The 26,838-nt window shown below is 38.7% G+C and overlaps 1 protein-coding gene across 1 annotated transcript in view; it reads right to left on the bottom strand.

Annotated features, from left to right (window-relative positions):
* The window catches only part of LAMA4 (laminin subunit alpha 4), a 102,664-nt gene that overhangs the window by 13,306 nt on the left and 62,520 nt on the right, over positions 1-26,838 (bottom strand). Inside the window, exons 13-27 of the mRNA XM_062632485.1 lie at positions 25,971-26,119; positions 23,802-23,943; positions 23,246-23,342; positions 22,317-22,433; positions 21,086-21,271; positions 16,134-16,273; positions 14,734-14,907; positions 13,565-13,707; positions 13,076-13,238; positions 10,309-10,442; positions 8,991-9,162; positions 7,044-7,175; positions 5,861-6,003; positions 2,568-2,703; positions 1,322-1,459 (exon numbers count right to left, since the gene is read on the bottom strand). Coding sequence (XP_062488469.1) covers positions 1,322-1,459; positions 2,568-2,703; positions 5,861-6,003; positions 7,044-7,175; positions 8,991-9,162; positions 10,309-10,442; positions 13,076-13,238; positions 13,565-13,707; positions 14,734-14,907; positions 16,134-16,273; positions 21,086-21,271; positions 22,317-22,433; positions 23,246-23,342; positions 23,802-23,943; positions 25,971-26,119 — 2,166 coding nt within the window. The remainder of the gene's footprint in view (positions 1-1,321; positions 1,460-2,567; positions 2,704-5,860; positions 6,004-7,043; positions 7,176-8,990; positions 9,163-10,308; positions 10,443-13,075; positions 13,239-13,564; positions 13,708-14,733; positions 14,908-16,133; positions 16,274-21,085; positions 21,272-22,316; positions 22,434-23,245; positions 23,343-23,801; positions 23,944-25,970; positions 26,120-26,838) is intronic.

Genomic DNA, 26,838 nt, shown 5'->3' with positions numbered 1-26,838 from the left:
CAGAAGATAAATATATTTTTTCCTTTCCGGGATCATAGAATCATAGAATAGTTAGGGTTGGAAAGGACCTTAAGATCATCTAGTTCCAGCCTCCCTGCCATGGGCAGGGACACCTCACGCTAAATCATATCACCCAAGGCCTTGTCCAGCCTGGTCTTGAACACTGCCAGGGATGGAGCATTCACAACCTCCCTGGGCAACCCATTCCAGTGCCTCACCACCTTGACAGGAAAGAATTTTTTCCTTATATCCAATCTAAACTTCCCCTGTTTAAGTTTGAACCATCCTGCGCTGTAGCAGGTATACTATGTTCCATTAAAGCAAGCACTGCCTCTCTGCACTGGTAGGAATCATCATGTCTCATTCTGTCAAGCGGTAAATAGCTGAACCTCCATTTGTTAAGTAGCACCTCATAGGATTAGAGCTTTTGAGTTAAAATCAGAAGGCTTCATTTATGCAAATGATGTGGATAACATGGTTACTGATCTCAATTTAAGCTAATACACCAGACTGTAAAATGTAAAAGTTAAGGAGTGGTTATTAGTGTCATACGGCCTTCCCTGCTGCACTGCTGATGGTCTGCAAGAGTGGCAGAACAGACATTTGGGGGTGGTTGCAAATGTTCTGTCATCAGAGCTCATGTTTGCTACAGATGTCAGTCTGGGCCTGCAGGATCTTGGAATCACTCTGGCTCACACACCATTTTGGGAGTGCAAGTCCATATTTCTGCCCACATCACACCTCTCAAGGGGGCATTTAGAGCAGTCTGGCTTCCCATAGCTGCAAAGAGACATTCTTAAGCGCAGCTTTTCCCAGTCTAAGTACCATCTGGGAATACAGGCGGCTTTCTGACTGATTTCTGTCAAGTCACCAATGCTCAGAATACCATCCCACTAATTCAAACAAGCTTTCTCTTTGCTTCTAGGGGTTTCTCCGTGGATGGAAAATGTTAGGCTCTTAACGTCATTTGTACGTTGATAGCACCTACAGGTCCAAATAGGGATTGCAGTGCTGCCTAGCACTGCAAGATCCACTGTGCATTTCTGCCCCAAGGACTTTATTGAGCACAGGTACATACTAATTCTAGGCATATGATCAAATTCTCTTCACAACATCAGAATAATGTCTAAGCATTGCTAGTTTTCATCTGTAGATGAAATGTGAGCTGTGAAAATGAGGTCATCAGTGGATGCTTCTACATTGAGGATTGCCTTCTCTGTTATGAAACCATGAAGTGAGAAATTATATTATTCCTTTAGTATTCTCCTGGGAAACAATGCAATGATAAAAGAAAACTAATTGAAAAGAAATATATACTCACTCCTTCAGAATAGTAAAACAGCAGCCCGTTGGGCTGCAGTGTCCGGAAATTAAAGCCTCCTTCAAATTCACTAAAGAGGGAAACTCTTTGGCTTGATGAAATGAAGCTCTCTCCATTGAAATATGCTTTGCGGGACATCTGCATATTACATAAAACAAAATTACAGATAAAACTCAGAAAACATTCAAGTCATAAAAAGAATGAGGCTATTTCTTGGGTGGTTTTATTTTTTTAAAGATGCTGCCAGTTCAGTTCTATTCCTCGATTTTTCCTGTGTTTCTTAACCTGATTCATACAGGCTTTCCCTTGCATGCTGTGAAAGTCTTAAGAAGGTGTAGCCAATTCATTCTCAGTTTCCTGGGATTCTTGGCCTCATCCTAAGCCTGCTGATGTTAGTGAGCATGAAGACTTAGAAGCACAGGGGGCTAAAGTCCATGTCTGAGCCACCATCTCAACATGTGATATATTAGTTTGTGTGTTGCACTGAGTGCTTGGGTAGAGTGGAAGGGTTTTGGACATGGTGATCTATAATCCTCTGAGTATCAGGGTTAAACTGGGTTCGAGGTGGGGTAAATTGCAGCTAGCTTCCTCCTTGACAGAAGGTGAGATTGTGTGAAGAGCCCTACAAGTGGTGGGGTCCTTCATCTCCACAGGTTCACAACATGGCTTTGGATAGATATAGCCTTAAGATAAAGAGCACAAACACTGTTTAGATTTGCCAGCTTTGCATTGTAATGGACAAATCATGAATGATAGAAGGGATCAAAAGTGAAATGGCAATTTTCTCAGTGTTAATGCTGGTACAGTTGGTTTGTGTATCGCAAAGGAAGAGCTGGCCTGACTTAAAGGGAGAACTCATTTGAAGGGTGAATATCTTGCTGTCTTTTTCATTTCATACATCTGTATTAGGATGCATGTGAAGACAATTCTCCTTGTTTCTTTGAGAAAAAATAAATTATGGAATATTTCCTTTCAGAATGTAGCACACAATTTGTTTCAGATTCAGCTACATTCTCACATATGATAAGAATATGAAGTCAAACACCTCATGCTGTAATTCGGGGTGAAAATTGGGTAGTATGTCACCAGACTTAACATACACAGACCCCCCCCCCCCCCCCCCGCAGTCAGTGAGTGCCTTGTCAATTCCTTGGTTGAAGACTTTCTATTTGGAGTAAAACTCAAGCTCAGCTGTGAGTCCCTTGCCAAAATTTTGTTGTTATCTCACACATGATGTTATACTTACCAGTGAATCCTCTGGGCACCCATAGCTGATTCCCAGGGTTCCTGGTTCTTCTAGCAAGTTGAAATCCTTCTTTTGGAACTGGAAACCCTTCATGCAGCCTTTAAAGCCAATACTTCCTGCCAGATGTGAGCTGATGCTGTAGGAAAACAATGCCAAACAAGCTGCAGTTAGATAGCCCTTGCTTTTCTGAACAGACATTTGTCACCAAGGTGTTCTATAAGACTTAGAAGACCCTCAGTCATTTTCCTCACTAGTGGCCAGTTCCTGCATCTTTATGTAAAACAACTAATTATGAGTTTTGAAAAGTCAAAATGCACCAGTGGTAATAATGAAAAATATATAAGAGTTCAGAGAAGAAATCTCTAAGATAAAAATAGCTGCTGAAATAAAAATACATTCTTTAAAAAAGTATTTCTACCCACTTTCAGTGAAAATCAATCGAGTTCTAGCTCATTTTTTTATTATTTTAGAGAAGTTCTGGTTTAGTTTCCTGTCTTGCTTTTACAAGCAAGCTCCATTCTTGCCTTTGAAAGCAAATGGATCTCTTTCTTAACAAACAATAGTAACGGAGGTCAGGGAAATAAAAGTAAATGCTGCTTGCTGATGAGCAGCTTTTTACATAACTGTAAATGAGAGCAGTGGGTGGGCTTCCAGGATCCTTTTGGTGTCAGGTTTGAGGTAGAGAGCACAGCAGTGTATCGCAGCTGCTCCTCCTCACTGCTCTAAGTTTTTCAACTAGGGAACAAATATACAGGAATGAATGTGAAATCTGGAGTTTTGACATGGCAACCTGTAAACAGTTTTCGTTCTTTTGACGGGATGTATGTTAACAGTGGGATTGTTCTCACCTCATATGAGATGATACTGACAGTGTTGACATCTGCTTCTATGCTAGTTGTCTGTGAGTTATTTCATTCTAAGGTAGACATTGAAACACAAGGGATGAATCAGGCTCTCGAAATGCTTATTTTTCTAAATCAGCAGTAACAGACCATCAAGTGAAATAGCAAAAATGTACATGTCTGAAATAAGGTGAGAGGAGGAGGCTGTAGGGGCTTAATCTGCCCCTCAGTGGAATCAGCAGGAAGACAAAGTAGACAGGAAGGCTTCTGCAGTCCTCACTGCAATTTTGATCAAAGTGTGAGGTATCAGTCAATGTTTGATCTCTACTCTGATTGATGGTGTGACTGGCTGGATGCCACAAATATGCCTTTCTGTTAAATGCCATTAGATTACCAACATTTTCTAGAAGCAACAGGAACAATAGAAGACAGGCTTTAGCCTAAAGAGAGGCCTCTGAGTTCATTTCCTAATAGTTCCAAGTGCCTAGTACTCTTGAATACCCATAGCTTTCTGCTTTATGCTGGTGAAAGAAAAATAAAATACAGTGGTACTTCCAAATTCATTTACTTGGGAAAAAAACACAATTGACGAAGGTGCTGTTGAAGTGAATGGCAGTACAGTGCTTTGAAAGAATATGAAGCTCATCCTCTTGAGTCTAGAGCTAGTTTTCCTCCCTGCTGCTGCCCCCCAATGTCAATTAAATGTAAGTCTGTCTAGAGAAAGGAAGCATAAATATCAGAAGTAGATAGTAGTAGTAGTAGAGGGATAGTAGTAAATCATTAGTAGGTGATATAATTCTGACTTAGGCCTCCTGATGAAAATGAAGTGATGTCACCACAGCTGGACCATATTTCTTGCTGTCTGTCCTTGTCATGAGGACCGAAGCTGAGTACAATATCGAAGACAAAGGTGTAGCTCTGCTTAAGTAATTTCTGTATGGATTCAATATTATAATGGATCGTATTTTTACAATGCTCATGGATTTTTTTTCTGGTACAACTAATTTATTGAGATGCTATTTTTACTGCTTTGACAGTACCTTCCAGGTGTTTTGCAAGATAACCTTTTGCAAGAAAATTGTGAGCATAATTCCTGTAATTCATCTTGTATCCTACATTTGTGAATAAGTCTCATTTGCCATTGAGCTACTTAACTGCCTAGATTTCTAGGTCCTTCTGGGCTTTTTCAGTGTTCTCTAGGCTTGATTAACCAAAGTAATTTTTACCATCCTTTTGTCATTGATTTCTAGATCATTAATGTTTTTAATAGCAGCCCAAAGAGACATCCTTTGGGCATATGCTATAGACTTTATATACTTGGAAAATAGACGAGTTACTCTTACATCCTATTTTCTTTTTCCCAGCTGCATTCTAATCCACTGCATGCCTTCCCTCTCCACCCCACTAGTTTTCTTAATAGCCCTTTATGACAGACCTTTGTAAAGAACTATTTGAAAGGCCAGATGAATTACATACTCCTTCGCCCTTGCCCACAATTTTGTTTGCATGTTCAAATAATTGCATGGCATTGATAGACATAATTTTTCTTTACATGAAGTTTGTCCCTAGCTTAATCTGTAAGTGGTTTATGTCTCAGACATTGTTTATCGATTCAGCAGGCTCTCCTGACAACAAAAGGTTTCAGGAGATATGCCACTACTATAAACTATTGTGCAGCATTTGATCTCTTCCCTTTATTTTTTTTACATAGAGAGTATTTTAAAGAGGGATGGTATTGCTGTTAGCAGTTGTGACACTTGAAACAGCAGCTGGAGCCCTTCTGAAAATGCTGGCCTTGCTATCTGACCTCAGGAATGAATATTGCCTGTCAGAAGAGCATACCCTTCTTCAAGCAGCCAGTGTGCTGTCCTAGAGCATGACCCTGGTCTGAGAGATTCCCACTGCAGGAAATGAGAGTTATACAGTCCAGTGAGATTAAACTTGGCTTCTGGCAAATGGTACGATGGGAAAATGAGACTTTTTCTTTTCTTCCCACGCCTACACAGAGCCAGCTGACTTGGGTCAGGAGAGACCTTGAGGTGGATCAGAACTGAAGGATATGGCAGGAAAAATACCATCTTTAGATTTGAAAATGCAGTTGGTAGAGGGTCTTCAGCCAGTGCACTGCTATTTTACAAAGATCACTTTTTGCAGAGCAAAGAGGAATAGTGATTCTGTGTATTCATGTGTTCTTTGAAAATGACATTTTTGGTTTAAGAAGGCAACAGTCTGTTACCCTAAAACTAGACCAGTTTCAGTAGAATTTACCTGTGCTGGGTCAAGCCTAACCCTTGGTACTTCAGAGCTCTGAGAGACACTTAGAAGGGTGTCCGAGGGCTTGTCTGTAAGTATTGAGGCTGGGAAAAATGTTTTTTTGTAAGCACTTAAGCACAGGTCAGAAAACATAACTGAAATATGGTGATTACTTCAAGATAATGATTACAAACCAACCTGGAGTGCAAGACTTCAGCAGGTGCTCCTCCAATGTAGATGTCTGTGAATGGCATTGCTGTTCTTTCATTGTCCACACTTTTTATATGTCGCCTGTCTACTACCAAGATCATCTTCTTGGAATTATGATATATAATAGAAATCTGTAAAGAAAAATGTATGCTTACAAGTGCCCAAAATGTCATCTTATGTAAGTTGTCATGGTGATTTTACAAAATTGATTGCATCTCTCTATCTTCTTGTTTGAAAATTCCTCCCATGTATCAAAAAAGTTGTTTGTAGATCGGGAGAGGCTGACAACAATTACTAGGAGGGAGCTTATTTTGATGTCACAATTTCTCCAATGACTGAAACCACAGGATATTTCACTTCCAAATAAATCCACATGTAAGTACCCCATATCAAACTCTACACTGCAGCAAACAGATAAGCTCCATTAATTTAAGAGTGCTTTCTTGATTTATCCAAGAAGTTAGGGAATACTTCTTACAAACTTTTTTTCATTGTCAAAGTGTGAAAAGCTTAATTGTGCGCTGCTAAAATGTTTTGAACAGAATTGTAGCTGTCATTGTGGATCAGGAATCAGACTTTGGATTTACACCAAGTAAATGGCAGGAGAAGCAAGACACTGAGAGGGATTTGCTACTCTCACTGTCAGTTGCACATATTTCAATGTATATGTATATATTTATTACATACCTATTTAAATGACTGCTATGAAATGAATTTTCCCTTCTCATGTAATGAAAAATGCTGTATTTCTTGCAATGCAATAACTAAGGTGGTCAAGTTAACATAATGACACATTTTTAGTTGAGGAGAGTTGTATATTTGAAGGATATAGTTGACCTGGATATAATTTCATTTTGAATTAATATCACTTTTTCTCCCATGTGAATTGCCCTGTCCTTGGCTAGTAAGATGAGGAATCTGTCCACAAGCAGTGATTTACCAGGAGGGCAGGGAGAGCCTTCCCTTTCTACCACTCAGTAGTGGTGGGACTTGCATGTGCTTGTTCACATGCAAGGCAGGCGTGTGGGTGCTCTACTCTTCTGCCTGCTCACTGCATCACCATCTGGCCCCTCATACTTTTCTCCTTTCATTGGTGTTGGAGCAAGTTATGGCTGCTTTGGAACTGCTGGAATAGTTGGTCAAATGGCTGTGATTGTAACCACATCTCTACCTCATGAAATTTAGCGTCGTTAATCTGAGCCTTCTTCATGGAGTCCTCTAGTAGCACAGGACCGCTGCTGAAACCGAAGTCATAGCGGAGGTACAAGAAACCATTGTGCATCTCTAGACTGAAGAACATACTCTGTATAAAACAAACCAGCAGTCAGAAAACCACTATGATTGTGGCAGTAATAAAAAAAATAAACTGTGTTATGAGAGTCTGTCATTGTGAAAAGCATGCTGGGAAGAGGTCTTTTTATTTGCAATACTGTAGCACAGTTTCTGAATTGTTTTGATGCATATATGTGTACGTATAGTTGTGCACACATAATTGATGAACAACACTTATTTGAAGACTTAGTGAACTGTTTTCCTGTAGAAATAGGATTTGGTATTACAGTAATATCAATATTCTTTTGCCAGCAACATATTCCTAAAGCAAACACATCTATTTACTGTCTTAATAATACCACATGCCCCAAATGAAAGATTCTATACTGGAAAAAGTGCTAGAATGTCGTGCTAGGATGGCTGTATGTGCATGAGCAACTTCTGTCAGGATGCATGTAATAGCTCAGGATTATATCTTCTCACAGCCCTGATCAGCACTGATGTATTTGCTGAAGGCTGAGAAATAGCTGGAGTGTATTTACTGTGTATTTGGTTTTTGGATTTCCTGACTGCTCCTGCTTCATAGTTTGGCTTCTGTTTTGTGGCTGGGTGACTTAAACTTTATAAACAGGAGCTGTACTTTAGAAAACCTTTAGGGAGTGCTTGAAATGAAGATCTGTACCATAGAATTAGCCTTGTTCCAAAACTGAACATAAAGAAGCAGAAAAGACAGTTTACAGCAACTGTGCATCTGGGTTAATGCTTTCAAAGCTAATGTTTGTCCTCTATCCTAGTGTTCGTCCTCTTGTTCCCATGCCTAGTGGAAACATGGGAACAATAATTCTCAAAAACCTACTGCAGGCCAAGTACTGCTGTCTCTGACACAAATAAGTCCACCTTCAGAAGTCATTACTTAAAGTAGCAAAAGTAGGTTTTTAATCTAGTGCTTTAAAATGAAACTGCCACTTGGGTTTGTTTTGCACAGCTTAAAAATGAAACAGGGATTACATCCAGAATATTTATGGGCTGCCTTTGCAGAACTGAATAATGGGCTGGCTTACACAGTCCTTCTAAAGGTGCCTGTGTGCAGGCATGGTCTTCCACAGCTAACATCCAACTTGATTGCAGTTTCCACTGTAACGCACGTGCATCTGTGGAGCACATCTACATAGTAAAATGTTTTCTGTGGCTTTACCAAGTTGTAACCCATAGAGGGCTTGGGAGCTTGATGTGTAGATTCCCACAGAAAAAAAAAAAATCAGAGTTTATCTTCAGAGGATATTTATTTGCATGTGGAGTCTACTTTCTTCAAGCCCTTACAGAGTCTGAAACACCCTCAAACCTCTAAATAGCTGGTGATATCTGGATCAAGCCTTTATTTTTGGCTACTTTCTATTTTCAGTAACTTAAATATTTAACTCTAGTGTACCCTCAGACATTGTTATAAAGTGCCAACTACCACAAAGTGCCTGCTTAATGGGAGTTACTTGCAGAAATTTCCTATTGCTTTGACTATGCATTCACTTTTAAATAAAGGGGCAACTACTGGGCTTAACTCAAAGTTAAGGAGTCTCTCTCAAAGTATCATCACAAGGGTATGACTGGCCTGAAATCCTGACTGTCTCTGGATGAGAGCAGAGTCCAACTCAGGGCCTCAGCTTCCTTGGGCCTTTGCAGATCAAGTTCCAGTTCCCTCCTAATGTACTTGAGATGAACGCAAAAGTATTTCTTCTTTCCAGAACTTAAATTTCAGTACATAAGCAGTTTGTATTTTCCATGATATTCTAAGTACTAGGCAACATGTAGTTCTCATGGATAAAGGATACCAGCAGGATTTGGTACTCACCCCATTAATCATCAGCAGGATCAATCCATTGTCTGTAGGTGTTCGAACTTCTATGTCAAACCGAGTCACCTGGCTGAATCTTCCCCTTCTCTCAATGTTTCTTGCCAAGGCATAGCCAGAGCCGTCAAAGAAATAGCTCACAGCCCGGCTCTGGGTGAAAGCCAACTTATTTCTATGAAAAAGGAAGCAGGGAAGTAATATTTGGCATATCCCCATTTTAATTTGTAGAAATTTGAAGGCCTTTAATTTTTCTGAACTGCTGCTTCTTCCTGGCAGCAGTGAGATTGACTATTTTCTTTCAAATTCTTTCTGGGATTTTTCTCTAAAAACTGGTGTGTAGCTTTGAAGGTGTATCTAACTCCTTCATCATCACATTGTACTTTTGTCCTGTGTTATATGTAGAGGACAGGTAAATGCTTTGCTCATCCTTGTCATGCAGGCCCACGACACCTCCTCATTATGAGGATACACATATTTCTATTAAGAGCTTGCCCAGTTTGTGCAGAAACCCATTTCAATTCTCTGAGGCCTTCAGCTGAGCTTGGGCTTTGCTGCATGGACTATCCTGGAGAGCTGCAGCTTGTGCTTCCTGAGAGAGTGTCAGGGGAAGCAATCATTTGCTCTGTGCCAGCAACCTCCTGCATTTCTTCCCAGTGAGAGCTACAAGTTTGTCTCCTATAATTTGTATAGAGAGATTCTACTGTTGTTGCCTGTTATATGAACAAAATGTCTGCTATGTCTGTGCTAAATGAACAACAACATGGTTGCCGTTCACTTGTATTTCAGGGGCTGCATTTCCCAGCTTGTGAGTGGCTTATCTGACAAGTTTCTGTTGTGGGTTTAAGAGCGTATGGCAGAAAGTTAACTTCTGTACAGGAAGTTATCTGTACAAAAGTTACCTTTGCTAGCTGGGGATAAGACTGCACTCAAATTCAACTGGGTGCACTGGGGCTGACAGGATTCGAGTCAGGAGCAGTCCTGTCCTAGGCAAGCAGCAGGGGTAAGGAGGGAACCTAGATCATGCCCCAGTTAACATGGCAGTTTCCCCCTTGAAGGTGTGAGTAAGGCTGTGAGAGTGATGAAGACAGCAGCAAACCACGGAATATCTGAAGTTAGAAGGGACCTCTAAGGATCATCGAGTCCAAATCTCATATATAAATTCGGATTGTTGACACAACTAGGAGTTAAAAAGTGGCCAGATTCCTTCTGGACAACTCAATACCATCCTCACGTTTGTAATCTAAACCAGGAATGAACCACCCGGACTGGCGCTTGAAACAAACCAGAGGAGCAGAGTGACGATGTGACGGTTCCCTACCTGGCACAAGGTGGCGATGTGGTGGTGTCGATGTTATAGACGTGCTTGAAGTTATATAGGCTGATCACATCATCGTTCAGGGTAGCCAGTTCTAGGCAGCCGATGAAGCCAGGTAAGTTTAAGCTAGGAGGGAGCTGTGCAGAGGGCAAGGAAAAGTAAAAGGAGAAAAGTCACACTCTTTATTTAGATATCACAGAAGCATTTGTGCCTGGGGTCAGTTTTGTCTGTGCTCTTCGTATTTGAAACAAATGGGATGATGCTACCTTGGAATGATGTGGCCATTGTGCTGTAAATTAAAATAGAGCACGTAAATGGTCTTGCAGTGAGAACAATAGGTCAGGTAAGGCAACTGCAAACAAAAACTTCTTTTTGTAATTTTACAGGGAGAACACTTGGAAAAGGGGAAAAGGGTTAAGAGTTGACTAATCACAGGTCTTGCTCAATGTATTTGAATTTCTCAGTAGATATTTCATGTCTAATGTATAGGCACCCTTCACTGCCAGAAAAATAATTTCATACCATGATGAAAGAGAGAGAAATGAGATCTTTAAGCCCAGAAGACTTGGTTTCAAAGTCTGTACTAGTGGCTAATTCTCAATAGGTATTATTTTGAATAGTTAGCAGGATATAGAAACTCCTTTTAACAAAGGTCACTGCAAATGGAATTTAAATAGCCACATTGGTGAGGGGAAAAATACAAAAGAATAAAGCTGGCAGAGCTCGTGAATCATTCTTTTAATGTTAAGATACTCTGCCCTGTACACCTCTGAAGTACAAGAGACATGATATTAATAACACCTCTTGTACTTCAGAGTCTGATCACGGCCAGTAACTTTTTTTTCAGCGTCTCATTATTTCCATTGTGCTTTCCATATAATAATAATAATGGTACGACAGCAGTGCAGAACGTGTATAGCTATAAGAGAAAATGAGATCCTATCTGCAGCACAGATATATTTGGTAAATGTCTTTTTTCATTTTTCTCCTTCTTAGTAGCTGGTGCAGTGCTGTGTTTTTGACTTTCAGCATGGGAACAGTGCTGATAACACCAATGTTTTTAGTTGTTGCTAAGTAATATTTACTCTGACCAAGGACTTTGTGAGTCTCATGCTCTGCCAGGGAGGAGGGGAAGCCAGGAGGAAGCAGAGACAGGACACCTGACCCAGACTAGCCAAAGAGGTATTCCATACCACAGCAGGTCATGCCCAGTGTATAAACTGAAGGCAGTTACCCAGAAGACTTAGATCACTGCTTGGGTTGGGCTGGGTATCGGTCGGCGGGTGGTGAGCGGTTGTATTCTCTTTCCTTGTTATTTCCCTTGTCATTATTGTTATTGGTGGTAGCAGCAGTGGTTTGTGTTATACCTTAGTTACTGGACTGTTCTTATCTCAACCCATGGGAGTTGCTTCTTTTGATTATCCTCCCCATCCCTCTGGGAGCAAGAGGAGGAAGAAGGGGGAGAGTGAGCAAGTGGCTTTGTGGTTCTGAGTGCTGGCTGGGCTTAAACCATGACATTAAATTATCATGTTTCCTTTTTTTTTTTTTCTTTTGTTTCTTCTGTTCAATTGTGTTAAGTGTGAGACTTGTAATGGGTAAGTGGTACATATCATATTTACAATGTATGTAACAGGGAAGAAAGGGCAAAAGCTTTTAGCATATAAGACTGTATATTAATAAATGAAAATGTGAGGTGTACATTCTTAAGGGAGAGGAGACCTATGTGCTTATGAAACAATTCCATGAATCCTTTTCTTCCCATTTCTGTTCCAATTTTCCTTCACTTTTTACTTTTCTCCTTTCCCCTGCCCTGCTCTGGAACACACCTGGAGGGTTCATTTGTCAGATTACTTCTTTTTTGTCTGTGTGCAACTCTTACTCAGTCCTCAGTCCTTTTCCCAGGCAATTTACACCCAGGGCCCAGTAATCTAAAATTCAGACCATGGCATATATCTGGTAATCACAGTAATGCAAAAGCTCAAGAATATGTACGTGTATTGAGTTAATCTTTGGTTTAATGTTGTTAGGAGGGCTGTTGTGGAACAGTAGTTGGATGTTTTTAACACCTACTAGTTAGCTTAGAGAATTTAATATTGAAAGTCTTTTTAAGTATGTTTTCATTCAGCCATGCAATTTTCATAGCCAGGGTTGTTCATAACAATTTCTAAATCTAAAAAGAGGACCCAGTACTTTCACAGAAGCACATAAGTGAGGTGCTAATTTGTGCTGACTATTAGGAACTAGAATGAAGCGATTGTGTTCATATTTTTTGCATATGCAAGTCTTCATGCTTTTGGAAGGCTGGATTTAAGCCAATGATAATTTGAATTCAAACAAATCACTACACTGCTAGGTTACCACTGTCCTAATATTAAAAATATATTACTTTTCATTTTTGTGACAGTTGTAAAAGAGAAATTGTAAGCACTGAGGACTCATTAGCATTGAAAAAGCTTGGTAGCCTGCAAATTTTGTTAAGCTGGACTAATAGCCCTTAATTTAGGCATACCACTTAACAGCTAGCAAGCTTTTTTCTTATTACATTTCAGAAAACTTGAACGACAACTAAAAGGGATCAGATCATCTATGTATGATTGTGATCTATGAACATAGAGAAAATAGTAGTTTTCACAGTGGCTAGAGGATGGAGTCCTAAGATGATAAGTGACTAAATAAGGACATTTTATTTATTAACCATTTCTGTGTATGCAGCCCAGCAAGATAAGTTTGCATTATTTAATTCTGAATACAGAGTGTTTATCGGACCAACCTTGAAGTCTGGAGGCACTCCGCCAACATAGAAAACAGCATTTTCAGGTTCCAAATTAAGGAGAGAGCCAGGACCAAGAACCTCTCCCTTTTTGATGAATTTTTCTTCAGCTGTGCTGCTAAGACTGGGCACAGTTAAAAACATTTTGCCATGTCTTCCAATCCTGTAGAATGAAATTGCAAGGGAAGAGAGTTTCATGTTGATTAGACTTAAAAAAGAACAAGCAAGCCTCTAACTCCAGGAAGGGTTTGTATTTCCTTACTAGAAGACTGGTACTCTGGGGGCAAAGGAAGAGAGAAACCACAGACACTTTCTTTCCCCCACCCTGTAGTCCCTTGTGTCCTGGATCTCTAAAAGCAAATAGAATTTCCATTTACTTCAGGAGGAGTAGAACCAGGCACTGAAGACTCCTGATGTGCAGTTCTGATCCAGCCTTTTCTGTTTTATTTTTTTTCCTATTAACTGTTTGATTTGGGGGAATCGCTTTACCTCTCAATTTTGATGATGCTGAAGTAAGAAGGCCAGGTGCTGACTGGCTTGGCATCCAGGGGTATCTCCACGCCTTCGTCTCCCAGATTGTAAATGTACACAAGGTTGTCATTTTTAATTGCAAGACCAATGTAAGTTTTTGCCTAAAACACCAATGGAGAAGGATGTCAACTTTGAAAGAGATTTAATACAGAACATTAGTAAAGATTGGCCTTTAGTAGACTAAATGACATCTTTAAATATAACTAATAAACAAAAGCTTCATTCTCTAAATGCTTTCTATCACCAGATAAAACTGTACAGAAAATGTCTCTGATATTTTACTTATACCTGTTTTGGCTGAGGTGAATACAAGATCATGAGACCATAAATTGGTCATGTTAAATGGGAAGCTGTTCATCAGTATTTATGCAGTGTCATATGCAGGAAATAAGAAGAAACACTTGTCTAAAGCTGAGGTATTATGCTGCAATTCAATATTCTGCCAAGAGGGGTTTCACTTGATTTATATTCACTAGATGCTCTTTTTAGAAAAGCTTTGAAAGAAAAGCCTGCCTCTTTACCCTTCCTTTGTAACAGCTTTCCAGGATTATACCTGACTTGTGAGGTGTGATTCTTTTGTTTCTTTTAGGAACCACAATTTAAAGAACAATTATTTCACAATGCTTACAGGTGGTGAGAACATACACCTTTTCTAAGTGTTTCAAAGTAGTGAGGTACGGAGTTTAGAACAGCAATACAAGCCACAGGCACAGAAACCTGCTTATCTGTGACCTCAGAGGTTTGGAATTGACGCTGTCAGCAGCATAAACCTGATTAAAGCCTGGCCCATCAAAGCCAGGTGGGTGACATTAACTGCTTTAGTACTGGCAGCAGAGATAGCAAGTGTGGCTCACAGCAGTGACAATCACAGCAGCACTCTATATGGGCAATCTAATTTGCTTCTTTGAGAGAACCCTTCATTGTTTGGGGTGAGAAGTTTCAAGGACAGTGATTTCAGGAACCCTTGCTCTTTGCTTGTTACAAAATCAATGACAGCCATATAGCAGACACCTCTTATTTGGGAATACAGAGAAAAAGTGAGAAGAAAAACCAAAGGCAAAAGAATTTAAAACCTATTTAAATTTACTTTTTTTCATGTATATAAATTGGCTGAGTTATTCTCTTACATTTTTATTTCCAAGGTACAAAATAAATCTGTCTGGAGATACTGCCAGTTCTGGGTTGTCTTTCTGAAACTTGATGTACAAGCTCATAGAAGTGAAAGATTTCAGCTCCTCCACATTGATCTTTGGATTAACTTCAACAGCTGATTGGCCTCCAAACATCATAGAAACTTGGACCTGCAGTTATAAGGGTGCTAAGTGAGACACATTATTGCTGTCTGGGAACATTACTTACGGTAAACGTGCAAGAATACTTATCCAGAAGCCTTGCTTACAGCAAGAGCGGAATTGGCGCCTTTATATTGGCCATGCAAAGTTGTGTGTTTATAACAATCACTTCTGGAAGACACAGTAAAGAACATGAAGGGAATTAATTTTAAAATTAATTAAAGCTCCTAATTAACTGTGCCTAAGCATATTCATAAAGTAAATTAAATTTCAGTAGGACATAGATATGTGTCTACTTGAATCAGGGCTACATCATTATGTATGACATCTAATGAAATTCTTACATAGCTATAAAACTTCTACCCATAATTTATTTCTGTGCTTTGGGAGCGGTATGACCAATTTTCTGTTCACAAGTAATCCTGTTATATTACTTACATTACAGTGATATATATGAGTTGCTAATAAAATATTAAAACATGTTCATTTTAGTTCAGAATACCTTCAACATAAATGAAATGTTTTCAAGTTTAAGCACAATAAGCCTGAATGACAAAATACATTTAAAGAACAGTAAAGCACTGCACGCATACTGATTTTTCCTTTTTTGAAGTAATGTGTGTAGACAGCATATTCTAGCACTGTGAGCATACAATAATGCACTGAATTTTTTATTTCTTTGAATGCATTCAAATATAATGTGTTAATTTTTGACCTTGGTGTTCTTGCTACAGAAAAATCAGTCATAATTTATGTATGATAATGGGAGTGTTTTTCTTTATTAAATATGTGTAAGCCAAAGATTCACTTACCCTGCAGAAAATTAATTCAAAAGAAAAAAAAGAGAAATACTGTCATCTCAGAAAAGTTTGCATTAAATTGCCATAATTACTACTGCTTGTAACTAATGTTGCTAGCTGAGTAATGACCTATTAGTTTTAGATTTAAATGGTTTTGTTATTGCAGCCATCTTTAACTCTGTGCCAATTCCTTAATGAAAGTTTCTACTGCAGTAGCAGTAGTCTACCATGAATACTAGGATAATGTTAATTGCTTGCAAATAGCAACTGTAAAGATTTTAATGACTTCCATGGTACTTTGTTTACCCAGTCGTTGGGAGGTGACCATGTCAAGGTTTGAGCTTCTAACATAGTGCAAGAAAATGAGAAAGTGGAGCTCCTAGTAAGATGCATTTCTATCAGCTCTAGTAACCAAAAGTCCCGTCCAAGTTTTACCTTGCTTGCTACACTCCTGGTCTGAGCAATTAACTCTCTGATTCGCTGAATGCTGGAAGAAATATTGTTTGCTGGTGCCCTCTGTTCTACTCTGCGCAGTTTGTCCAGGAGTTCAGGGAACACTTCTGTAAGTTTCTTCACTGCAGTTAGAAGATAAATGACAGCTTGTTTTATTTAATTCTCTGTAACGTTGGTTTTACACCAGGAAAATTACTCTTTAGCCTGTTAGGTTAACTCACCTGCTTCCTTTTATTCTAAGAACAAGTCTTAACTGTAGTGTGTGAGAGGCAGTGATTTCAGAAAGGGTAGTGATTTATCAGAATGTGGTATTGCAAAAGATTTGGAAAGAAGTTTGCACAAAAGAGACTACTTTTTCATGGGACTCCTAGGTACTACTGTGGAGTTGTATCTCTTCAATACTTTCTTCAAGGTGCTTTGCAAATGTTAATAATTTTAACCTTTTAATCTTCCTTCAAGGCAAATAAATGTGGAAGCTGATTTTACAGATACGGCAACTGGAGTGAAGGATTATTTGTTCAGTATCTCACTGGTTATCTCTGTCTGACCTGGGAAGTGTATGTAGCATCTATGGTTCATGAGATTTTCAAATTCAGTTTAGGGGAGATGTATAGGTTGTTTCCCTTAGCTCTCAGCTGTGCATCTCTCCTAAAGGTTATCACCCAGACAGCAGCAGTAGCTGCAAAGGTGATCTGTCTGTGAGTGGTTCACAACCCACTCTGCTAACAGAAATACCACTGCTTTCAGACTGTGGTAACAGGCCTGTACCGTACAGTGGTAGAAAGCCTTAGCTGATGATGCATGTGTAGCTAAACTGTGCTTACTGCCTGCTCCAGCCCTTGTGAGTGGCAACTTCTTCAGCTTTCCTACCTACAACTGCCAGGGGTCATGAATCAGAGTCCTGGACCTTCACTTTCATTACTGTCCTCTGGTACATGTGCTAGTAGGATTGTTACCAAAGGGAAATGCAGGTGCTTCATTGTGTTCAATGGGAGAGAAGTCCTTTCCCAGAAAGATAAGCAGACAGAAAAATTACCAAGAAAGAAACATAACTACCTCTAATTATAATCTGATTTCATCACATCAGATTCCAATGACATGCTGCCCTTTGAAGGATGTTTACACATCACATCATTTTTCATCTTAATTAGATGTAGGTACAATTAGCTGAGTGTAATGAAATGTGATTTTAGCCACAAGCTACATGCATATAAGAAAGATCCAGTATTCATAGTTAATTTTTAATGACGTGGATTCACTATAAAGGTTAAGACTGATTTGTAGGGTTTGCAGTTATATTTTAGGGCTTTTAACTTGCATCCACTTGCTCTTGTGTTCTTCCCTTCATATTTTTGCTCTTGTCTGAGAAGATAGCAGGGAGACAGGTAGAAGAGCTACTCCTCAGATGTACTGAGACTGTATAGAAGGGAAGGGTAGCCTCCATTCAATTTTCTGTGCTTTTAGTTCTGTTGAATAAAGACTGAAGCAGCTCTTGGCCTCATTCAGAGCAACTCTGAGAAGATTCCACTGAGTCCTACAAGTTTTGCTTCTCTTTGGATAGAGTGTAAAGCTGTATTTGCTACAGTCCTGTCCTCTCTTTGCCTGGCTCTTGTTGCTTGTGTTTTCCTTTCCAAGACCAGTGTAGGAGTAGGTTGTATAGAGTTTTAGTCTCTCCAGTTACTCCCATTAAATCCTGAAAGACCTTATGTACCAGGGCTCAGTAGTCAGATATTCTCTATAAAGCTTACTGTACTTTAAAATGCTATTACTTTAGCAAAACCTCAAAGAACTACAATGAATTCTGGGTAACACATTAATTCCAGAATGCATTAAGATTCATACTTAAAAAATAACAAGTGTAATAGTAACCTTGCCTTTTGAAATTAATTTTCTGTTGGATTGAAAGAAAGCCCACATTATTCTTAAAGTAAAAAATTGCAAGCTCAGCAAGTGATTTAGCAAATTTCAGCCACCTTCATTTTTTTTTAATAATCAGCAACTGAACTGGAATTGTGTCTGATGTGATACCTTGAAAAACTGTTTTTTCATCTGTTTGGAATTTGAGCTATTAAACCTGAAATACAGCTGTAACATGAAAACATAAAACTAACACCTATTACTACTATTACTATTATAAAATCTCACCACAGATCTCTTCTTCTTGTCCTTTAAAATGGTTTTCTTCAACACAGAAGAATGTTGATTTTTTTTTTTTTCGTTTTTGGGATGAAGGTAAGAGTGAAAAAGAAAACTAGTCTTAACCAGTGATAAAATACAAAAAGAATACAAGGGGAACTGTCAAGGAGGAAATACCTTGACCATAAACTGCCAGCCACTTTCTCCTTGTTCTCCTTCCTAAATTGTCCTTCATCCTTCTTCCTGAAGCTCACTATGGTGATACAGGAGTATTCTCAGACAAACAGCACAGCCAAGGCATGCTCTCACCCTTCCAAAACTCAAGTGCGAGCTTTACTCAAAGGCAATCCAGACATGACATCTTAGAGGCTTCACTTGCCATGGTTAATGTTATTGGCATGATGATCAGGTGTTTTAGTGTTTCAGGCACCTGCGTGAACATTTCTTGTGACTTTATTTTGGACTTCAGTGAACATTCCTTCTGTCAGACCAACCTCTCCTGGCAACATACACAGCTGATCTGATAGCACTCCACCATGCCCTGGCATGTCTACATGTCTTCCTAGGCTGCTAATCAGAGTCACAGGTGCATGTGATTTGTGTACTACCTCCTTTGTAGTACTGATCCGTCTTCTCAGCTATTTCCACCTGAACTTTCTAGCAGAAAATATCATGCCTTAAAATGAAATATGCCATGGAAAAGCTGCCTCCACAAATGTAGCAGGGCACACATTGCTGTAGCTTGCACATTAGCATCTCTCAAACATTTAGTCTGTGGTCAGCAGGGCCCTCTGGGCACTGTGATATGGTCACAATACTACCTGCAAACCCACTATCACAGAGCAAACATTTTTGCCAGGCATATCACATATTTGCTGAGCTGTTCTGTACAACTCATGGTGTGTGTGCCATGTATGCCTTTTGGGGAACATAACCAACTAGGACAGCTGGGCCATGTTAGGTCTATCCACTCTTATGGAGCTTCTCAAATGCTGCTGGAAATATTTATTTCAGTATAACTACTAGTATGAGAAGATTTTTTGAATTCTGAATGTCTCAACATTTCGAGCATGAAAATCCAAATGCAGCTTGTGTTGTTGCTCTATCTACTGAACTGGCGCTGGTAAGTGTTAAATGGAAGTCAGGTGTAAAGGTGCATAAAAACAAAAACCTTCATGTCTAAGCTATAGCAGACTGTTTCTCTTAGAAGTTTTTCTTCATACCATTCCCTCCCTGGATGCCAATCGAATCCACATTTACATTATCAAAAACGAGAATTGGAGCTCATAGCCCACAGCTTAAACTGCCCTGTGCTGATCAAAAACATTTCATAGCAATGCAATACAATTACTGTTATACTAACTACACCCTTATGGAGCTCTGTCCAGTGTCTAGCAGTGAGTTTACCCATTCCCAGAGGGAGTGGCTCAGTGTTTCCTTCAGATAAAAACTCAGAGAAATGTGAGTTGCCTTCAGTTCTGGACCCATAGCTGGGATATTGAATAGTACTGAATTTTTCTTGCAGGGTGAAACACTTTTATACAAGTTCTAGGGAGCACTCATTTAATAATCAAAAATATTAGTGTGAGGGTCTTGTCTGTTACTAAATTCTGGAAATAGCATGACTCTTGAGTTCCCCCAGTTTAGAGGAAGAGTGAAGCTTTGAGGCATTAATAGCCCCATGTTTGGTTTGGTAACCCTAACACCATTTGCATTAAAATGACAGCCAAATTGCAAAGCTCCTGGCAGAAGGAGAAGGGATTTGAGGCAGTAGATGTGAGATTCAGACTTTCAGGAGATAGAGTCAATGGAGTTATGGACCTTCTCTGGGGCACTTTCAGGAGGCAAGACACTGATGAACAGTGCTGTAGGTGATGGTATGTATCATCAAATATATATAGGAAATTTCTTGTTCTGGCTTTCTGACTTCCTTAGCCATGAATAACTTGGGATTAGTGAGCCTCATGAGCAGAGTCAAGAATATATCAAGCAATAAATAGTGGTGATTGTCAGCAAGTTTTGATTCTGAATATTTTCACTTGTATATCAATTCTCTTGATTTCTTGATTCTTGATTAATTGTTCTTTTCCTTCTTTCACCAGTCACTTCATTTCAGCCTCACTCTCCCTGCCTCTTTTTCCACTCTTTCCTATAATCTTCATTGCAGTTTTGTAGCCTGCCTCAGTTTTTCTTTTGTTTTTTGATTTACCTTTGATTTTTCATAACTAACCTTCCAACTTCTCCTCTACTCTTCCTCCTCCCCCCGATAATAAAGTGGAATTAATGTGATGTTTACAAGCTTTTCCAGCAATCACCCTGCTTAAATATTTTATTTCCTCCCTAATCCTCTTTGAGCCCTTTGGTTAGACTACAAGCTCATCAAGTCAGGGAGCATTTCTGCTCCATATTTGTACTACTGAGAACAAAAGGGCCCTGTTTTCAAATGCCTCCTAGTGTTAAAGAAATAACTAAACTGCCAATTATAATAGCAAGAATTATTTGAACAAGCTGCCTACCATTCAGTGTGACCTTGCTACCCTGATAAAAATGATTTAGCAGCAAATAAGACTTCAGCCTTTAAATTGTTTGAGCTGTTTTTGGAAATGGCCAAGCATCCAACAGTTTTAAAAGTCTCTACTTTTAAGTTAACTTCTAATTTTTGAAATGCTTTCATGGAGGTAAAATGCTAGAAGATTATGTGCTATGAATGTGCAATATAAACGATTCATACAGCATGATGTTGTGATGATCCCCTGACCTTTTACTGCTAAGGAATGGCAAAAATCAGGTCACCCTACCTGCATCCCCAGCTGAATGCACAGCACTGTCGTATGCTGCTGAATTGTGCTGGAAGTCTTGCAGGTTTTGAGACCACAACCTCACGTTCTCATCCATGGGGGTCGTAGCTTGTGTTACTGTCATGGTGGCACTTACGGCCTCTGCAGTCTTTAGTTTAGCTTGCTCCAAACGTTCTCTGGCGTCCTCTGCAAAATAGATAGGGGATGAGAAGAAATGAACTCTTTCAAAGATTCAAGAGAGCTGTAACAGTACTTAGAAAGTGGTGTGGCTAAGGGGATTTTATCTTCTGCAGAATGGGGACCCAAACTTGCTTGTTTGGTTTTCTCTTTATTTCCACAGGGAATATTCAAAACTTCCTGTGGTTGGTCTACAATCCTACTAATTGCTAAAATCTAAAAACCTCTCGTTTTCATTCTAGATTGTTAGAAATTTTCAGTGTCCTTGGATTTTGATAGGTGTTATGTAGGCAAAGAAATTTGAACAGAGATGAAAAAATACACTGTTTTTCATCAAGTTTTTAAAAGAAAATGTAAGCATTTATTGAATATTTTTCATGAAAGTTACTTTTGAGGAGAGAAATCCAAGACACTGAAGTGTTTGGGTTTTTTTTGGTCATACGTGACATTTTGGGGGTTTTGTTTTTCTTTTTTTTGAGTTACAACCACTGTATGGCAAAACCTATGGCATTTTGCATATGATAATGTATAGGGAAGTAACCCCAGCCATTTTTAGTCAAAGTTAATGAGGAAATCTTGACCATGTCAACTTTGAACACCTTCAGATATACTTGCTTGATTCTCTATGATGTCTCTTTTCTGAAAAACTGAGGTGGGGTTTTGTCAATCAAGACTAGCAGTAATTACTTCCCAAATGCTCTACTTGGTAGGTGTGATGTGCACATGAATTAGATTTTGGCTATCAGGACAATAAATCCACAGACTTGTAGACTCTCCAAGAATTCTCAAAAGATCAACAAGAGTAATACAGGAGAGGATAATTTTAGTAAGAAGAACCAAGAAGAATGTTGATAATTTCAGCTGACAAGACATAAAGTTTCATTGTGAATGTGTTAAAGCTGGATGTTTGCTATCTGCGTCTTGTAGTTTCAAATTCCTTTAGGGCTCCCTGGGACTGAAATCTTAATACAACTTCATAGGTTATATGCAAAGATAAAATATGCTCTTAAATGTATGAGATAAAGCATCATCAAGATGAAGTTCCTCTTACAACCTGGCTCAGCTGATTTCATTTTTGTGATGGCTCTCATCAGGTGGCTTCGCAGAGCATTCATTCTAGCAAAAGTGCCATTAACATGCCGGCTAGTGTCTGCAATGGTTAAATCATTACCTGTGGGGAGAAAATTGGAGGTATAGTTGAGTGGAATCAAAGTGGCATTTGAAAAGGTAAATTTTATCCTGTAGAGGTTTGTTATTAAGCATTTAATACACCACAGGCAGTATACTATGGCCTCTTTTTGTATTAGCATAGTAGCACACTTCACATAATAGAAAAGGAAAACAAGCCTTGCAGCCCCTTGTGGATAATGCTTGTGGCAAGCATTATTTGCTTGCCACAGGGTGTCTGAAAAAAATCTGGAGACCTGTATCTCAGTCAGTACTGTTTCTGTTTGCTTTACCAGAACTGCTGAGAATACTCCAACAAATATACAGTAAAAGTTTTAAGGAATTCAGAAGGTCCTGAAGAATTGAAGAGCTAATTTCTGTGACTTTAGAGCTTGCTTTCATTTTCTGTGAAAAAAGGCCAACATCTCTTAACATTTATTATTATACTTCACTGGTGAAATCCAGCTTTCTGAAGACTTAAACTGTTGTGAATTGATTTCAGTTGACCTACTTGATTGAGTATATTTACCAGTAGACAACTGTTTGCAGGATCACATATTTAAACAGTGACTTGGATCTGAAGTGGGCCTTCTGTTAACTTCTGTAAATGAAATAAACTTCCAGCATCTGGCAGGATGACAACACATGAACTACTCAAACTGTGATTGTGGCCATTTCAAGTACTTTGTGTGGTAACTTCGCTCAATACACTATTCTGTTACAGCACTAGTTCTGCCTTAGTGGTATGCTTTTGAAATATCTTTTAGCATGCATGTTTATAAACTGACTGGGAAAGTAGAAAGGATGTATATTTACTGTCATCTGCTGTCCGATGTAGCTCCATGGCTTGGTTGAGAAGTTCTTCACTTCTACCTTTATGGTAAATAATCTGAGTATCAATTCCAACTGCAGCCTGCAAGTATGTTCCAAAAAAGAAAGTCGGAGTAATCATAGACTCATAGAATGATTTGGGTTGGAAAGATCATCTAGTTCCAAACCCCTGCTATGGGCTGGGACACCTTCCTCTAGACCAGGTTGCTTCAAGTCCCATCCAGCCTGGCCTTGTATGCTTCCAGGGGTGGGGCAGACACAACTTCCCTGGGCTATCTGTTCCAGTGCCTCACCACCCTCACAGTGAAGAATTTCTTCCTAAAATCTGTCTATACTTAGGAACAGAAGCTGCGTCTTTCTAAATACCAGGGGACTTTAGGCTTGCAGAAAAAATCAGGAAATAATAGATGAAGCAAAATGTGCAGTGAGAAGGTCAATGCTGACATTTAAGCTATTTTTTTTTTTTTTCCCTCCTATACTTCAGTGTCTGAAGTCCCTAAAGCTTTGCAAAGTAAAAACTGACATTATGAAAATTACTTACATCTTTGACCCGGTTTGTTGTGTTCAGTGCCAGCAATGCAGCTTTATTAGCTTCTTCAATATAACTGACAATGTTTTCATACACATTTGAAGCATTTATTGCCCTTTGTACCAAGCCATTTGTATCAACACCATACAAATTCCTGTTAAAAACAAAGTGGAGGAAGAAACCAAGCTGAATCAAAGTAGTTTCAAATTGATTAATTTTCTTAATATTCTGTGAATTCTGACTACACAATCTTACACATAGATATACTGGACCTAAGTAATATTCTCTTCACTGTTTATAACCATTTATGTCAATCTGAAGCAGGTGAAAACTATGTGGATAGAAGGTACTTCCCAGTGGCTTAACTCTCGGAATTTTTCTCTTAACGTCTGCGTGAGCAGCACAAAATGACTAACTGAGCTTTTATCTTTTTCAAAATCTAGATTAGATATTCCATAAATTAACAGAAAAACAGATCTATCAGTTGTCGTTTAGGGATAACTCATGGCCATGAATGGAAGGACTTGTGTGCCTGTAGTTAGGGAAGCTGTATGAGTGGGCTCTTTATATTTTCCAAAGGTGGGTGGGAAAAGAGGGGAGGATTAGATGAAGAATTTGAAAGTTTGCAAAAAGTTACATTTAAAATTGCAAGATAGATAGCTTTGCTGTCATGGTAGAGCTTGGTTTGCATATGAGGTGATAACTGGTCTTCAGGGGAGATTCCAAACAGCAGGTGGTTCAGGACTCAACCTTCAGCTGTTAGCAACTTTGAATAAATACTATTTTTTAGTATTTTTATGATAAACAGATTTCAGAGTATATGTTAGACATAGACTCCAAATTCATATGCATTGACACGTGTGTATTCACTTCAAAGTGCTAGCACATTGAGTGATTATTAAATTTTCAGATTCAGTGTTATTGCAAGAATTTCCTGCTATTTTCCCCTAAGATAAAAGAAACTCTAGCAACAGCCTAACAGGCTTATAAAACAAACCCATAAACCCAAAATGACTTGAAGACAGGCTAAATGTTTTAAGGGATTAAAGTTTCACTGCTGGACAATCTTCTCAACAAATAAAAGAGTCAGCACATTTCCATCTGTATATTTCATAATTATTTCTGTTTGCTTTCTGTTAAATTCCTCATGTGTTGGACTTGGTAGTAATTTTTGAATTATTTTAGTAAGGGATGAAGGCTGGCCATATGGGGTATTTTATTTCAAGAGATTTATTTCTGCTGCCCCCATTTAGCTGATCTCAGACTGAGCATACTGTTCATTTTTTAGCCTGTCTGTAGTTTGTGTGGCGTTATAGAACAGTTTCAGATGTCAGCTGTATACAGTTGTATAAAAGAAAACCATCTGTTATTTTTTTCTCTATTTTAATCTCCTATCTAGGGCATACTAATATTAAGAAGCAGCTGATACTTAGATAATATACTTCAAGACTAATTTTATCTTCCAAAAGCATATGTCCATGATGGTGCTTAAGGTTGATTTTGTTGAAATATTTTATTTAAGTATTTATTTGTAGCAGTGATTTTTCCATGGGCAATCCCAATTGCAAATAAAGTCATATTTCAAACTGTCTAGGTGTGACTTTTTAGAAAATGGGGGAGGGAATGGGAAGTGTAAGTTGATACATTTAGTATCTTCCAGCAAAATAGGAAGGCTCACAGTCAGTTTTTGGTGTTACAGTGAGGCAGTTACACAGGGACACAACCTGTTGTGTATCACAACTACTCCAGTTCTTGAACAAAAATTATCCCAGATCTCAGTTTGTAGCCCATAATGCTAAACGGTTTTTAATGTGAGTGAACTGACATGAGAAACATCTGCAAATGCCATTTAATCTGGCTGTGTTATTTTATTTACCAGTAATCTACCTTTCCTAGTCTCTTGCTGTGGGAAGAGAAGAACATGCCAGATTAGCAAAAGGAGAATGTCATTCAAGATATATGTTTATTCTTTGAAAAGATAAAATAGATTTTGCTTAGCTCAACTTCAGCTGTTCCCTCTGGACCATGACAAGTACTTCGATACGTGACTTTTAACAGTAATTTGCTTAGTGTCTATTTACAGACAGAATACTTAATGTCACTGTGTTTCTGCTTGTCTTTTAGTTCAGCTGTTCAATAAGTAGCATTTATATGACAGAGTCTGCTGAAGTTAAATTTTACCTGTCCAGCTCATCAGCAAGTCTTCTTAGGTTGTGTGCATGTTGCATAGCCTTTTCTACTAAATCCTCATCAAACAGAGACAGATTGGCTATTTTTTCTTGCAGTTCCTTTTTTGCTCCATCTATTTCTGCATAGAACCCTGACGCATTCTGAACAAAATATGGAAGGAAGGAAAGAAGATGAAAATTGTAAAAAATAAAGTCTGTATTTTGATTGTTATATTTTATTTTACCCTTTATATTATTAGAAAGTTGTTTTCGGTTACATTTTAAAAATGTAACATGGGTTAGTCTAATTTGTAAATCAGCCCACCTTAATACTTCCTATATGTATGTATAGGCAAGGAGAAGTAGTACCCCTTTGCCTTAGCCATACTTCTTTCTCATATGAAATACTTGTGGGGAAGAGCAAATGGGCCTGCATTCACCTTCTCTCCAATACACAAGGCTGCTGGTATGTTACAGGGTTATAAATGTGGCCTCAAAATACATGAAAAAAGGATACAATGGAGGGAGAGAGAAGGGATGAGTGAAAGAAGCCCAAAAATGCTTATTTCTGATGAGGATGGAAGATTTACAATGTTCACATACTACTTCCTTCCCTGTAGTGTGAATGTCCCCTGTGTGTAAGCTTATTCACAGGAGTGGAGAACCCAAAATGATAAACTACAGAAATTTGTTTTGCACAAAACACAAATTTCTGTTTTTGTGCAAAAAACAGGAGAGGGAGAAAACAAATCATACTGCTTGATGGCCAGGGATGGTTATAAAGCAAGCTGTCTTCTTTCTATTTTCTCAAATCACTTTTCCAAAGAAAAATTAAGAAATTTTTTATATTTGCTTTTGTGTTAAAAAAGAAAATTGGGCAA

Source organism: Pezoporus occidentalis, unplaced genomic scaffold, assembly GCF_034315485.1.
Source record: "Pezoporus occidentalis ecotype Australia unplaced genomic scaffold, CSIRO_AGI_Poc_V1 ctg39, whole genome shotgun sequence".
NCBI classification, from domain to species: Eukaryota; Metazoa; Chordata; class Aves; order Psittaciformes; family Psittacidae; genus Pezoporus; species Pezoporus occidentalis.
The sequence above is the reverse complement of the archived record's forward strand: the minus strand, read 5'-3'. Positions and strand labels throughout refer to the sequence as shown.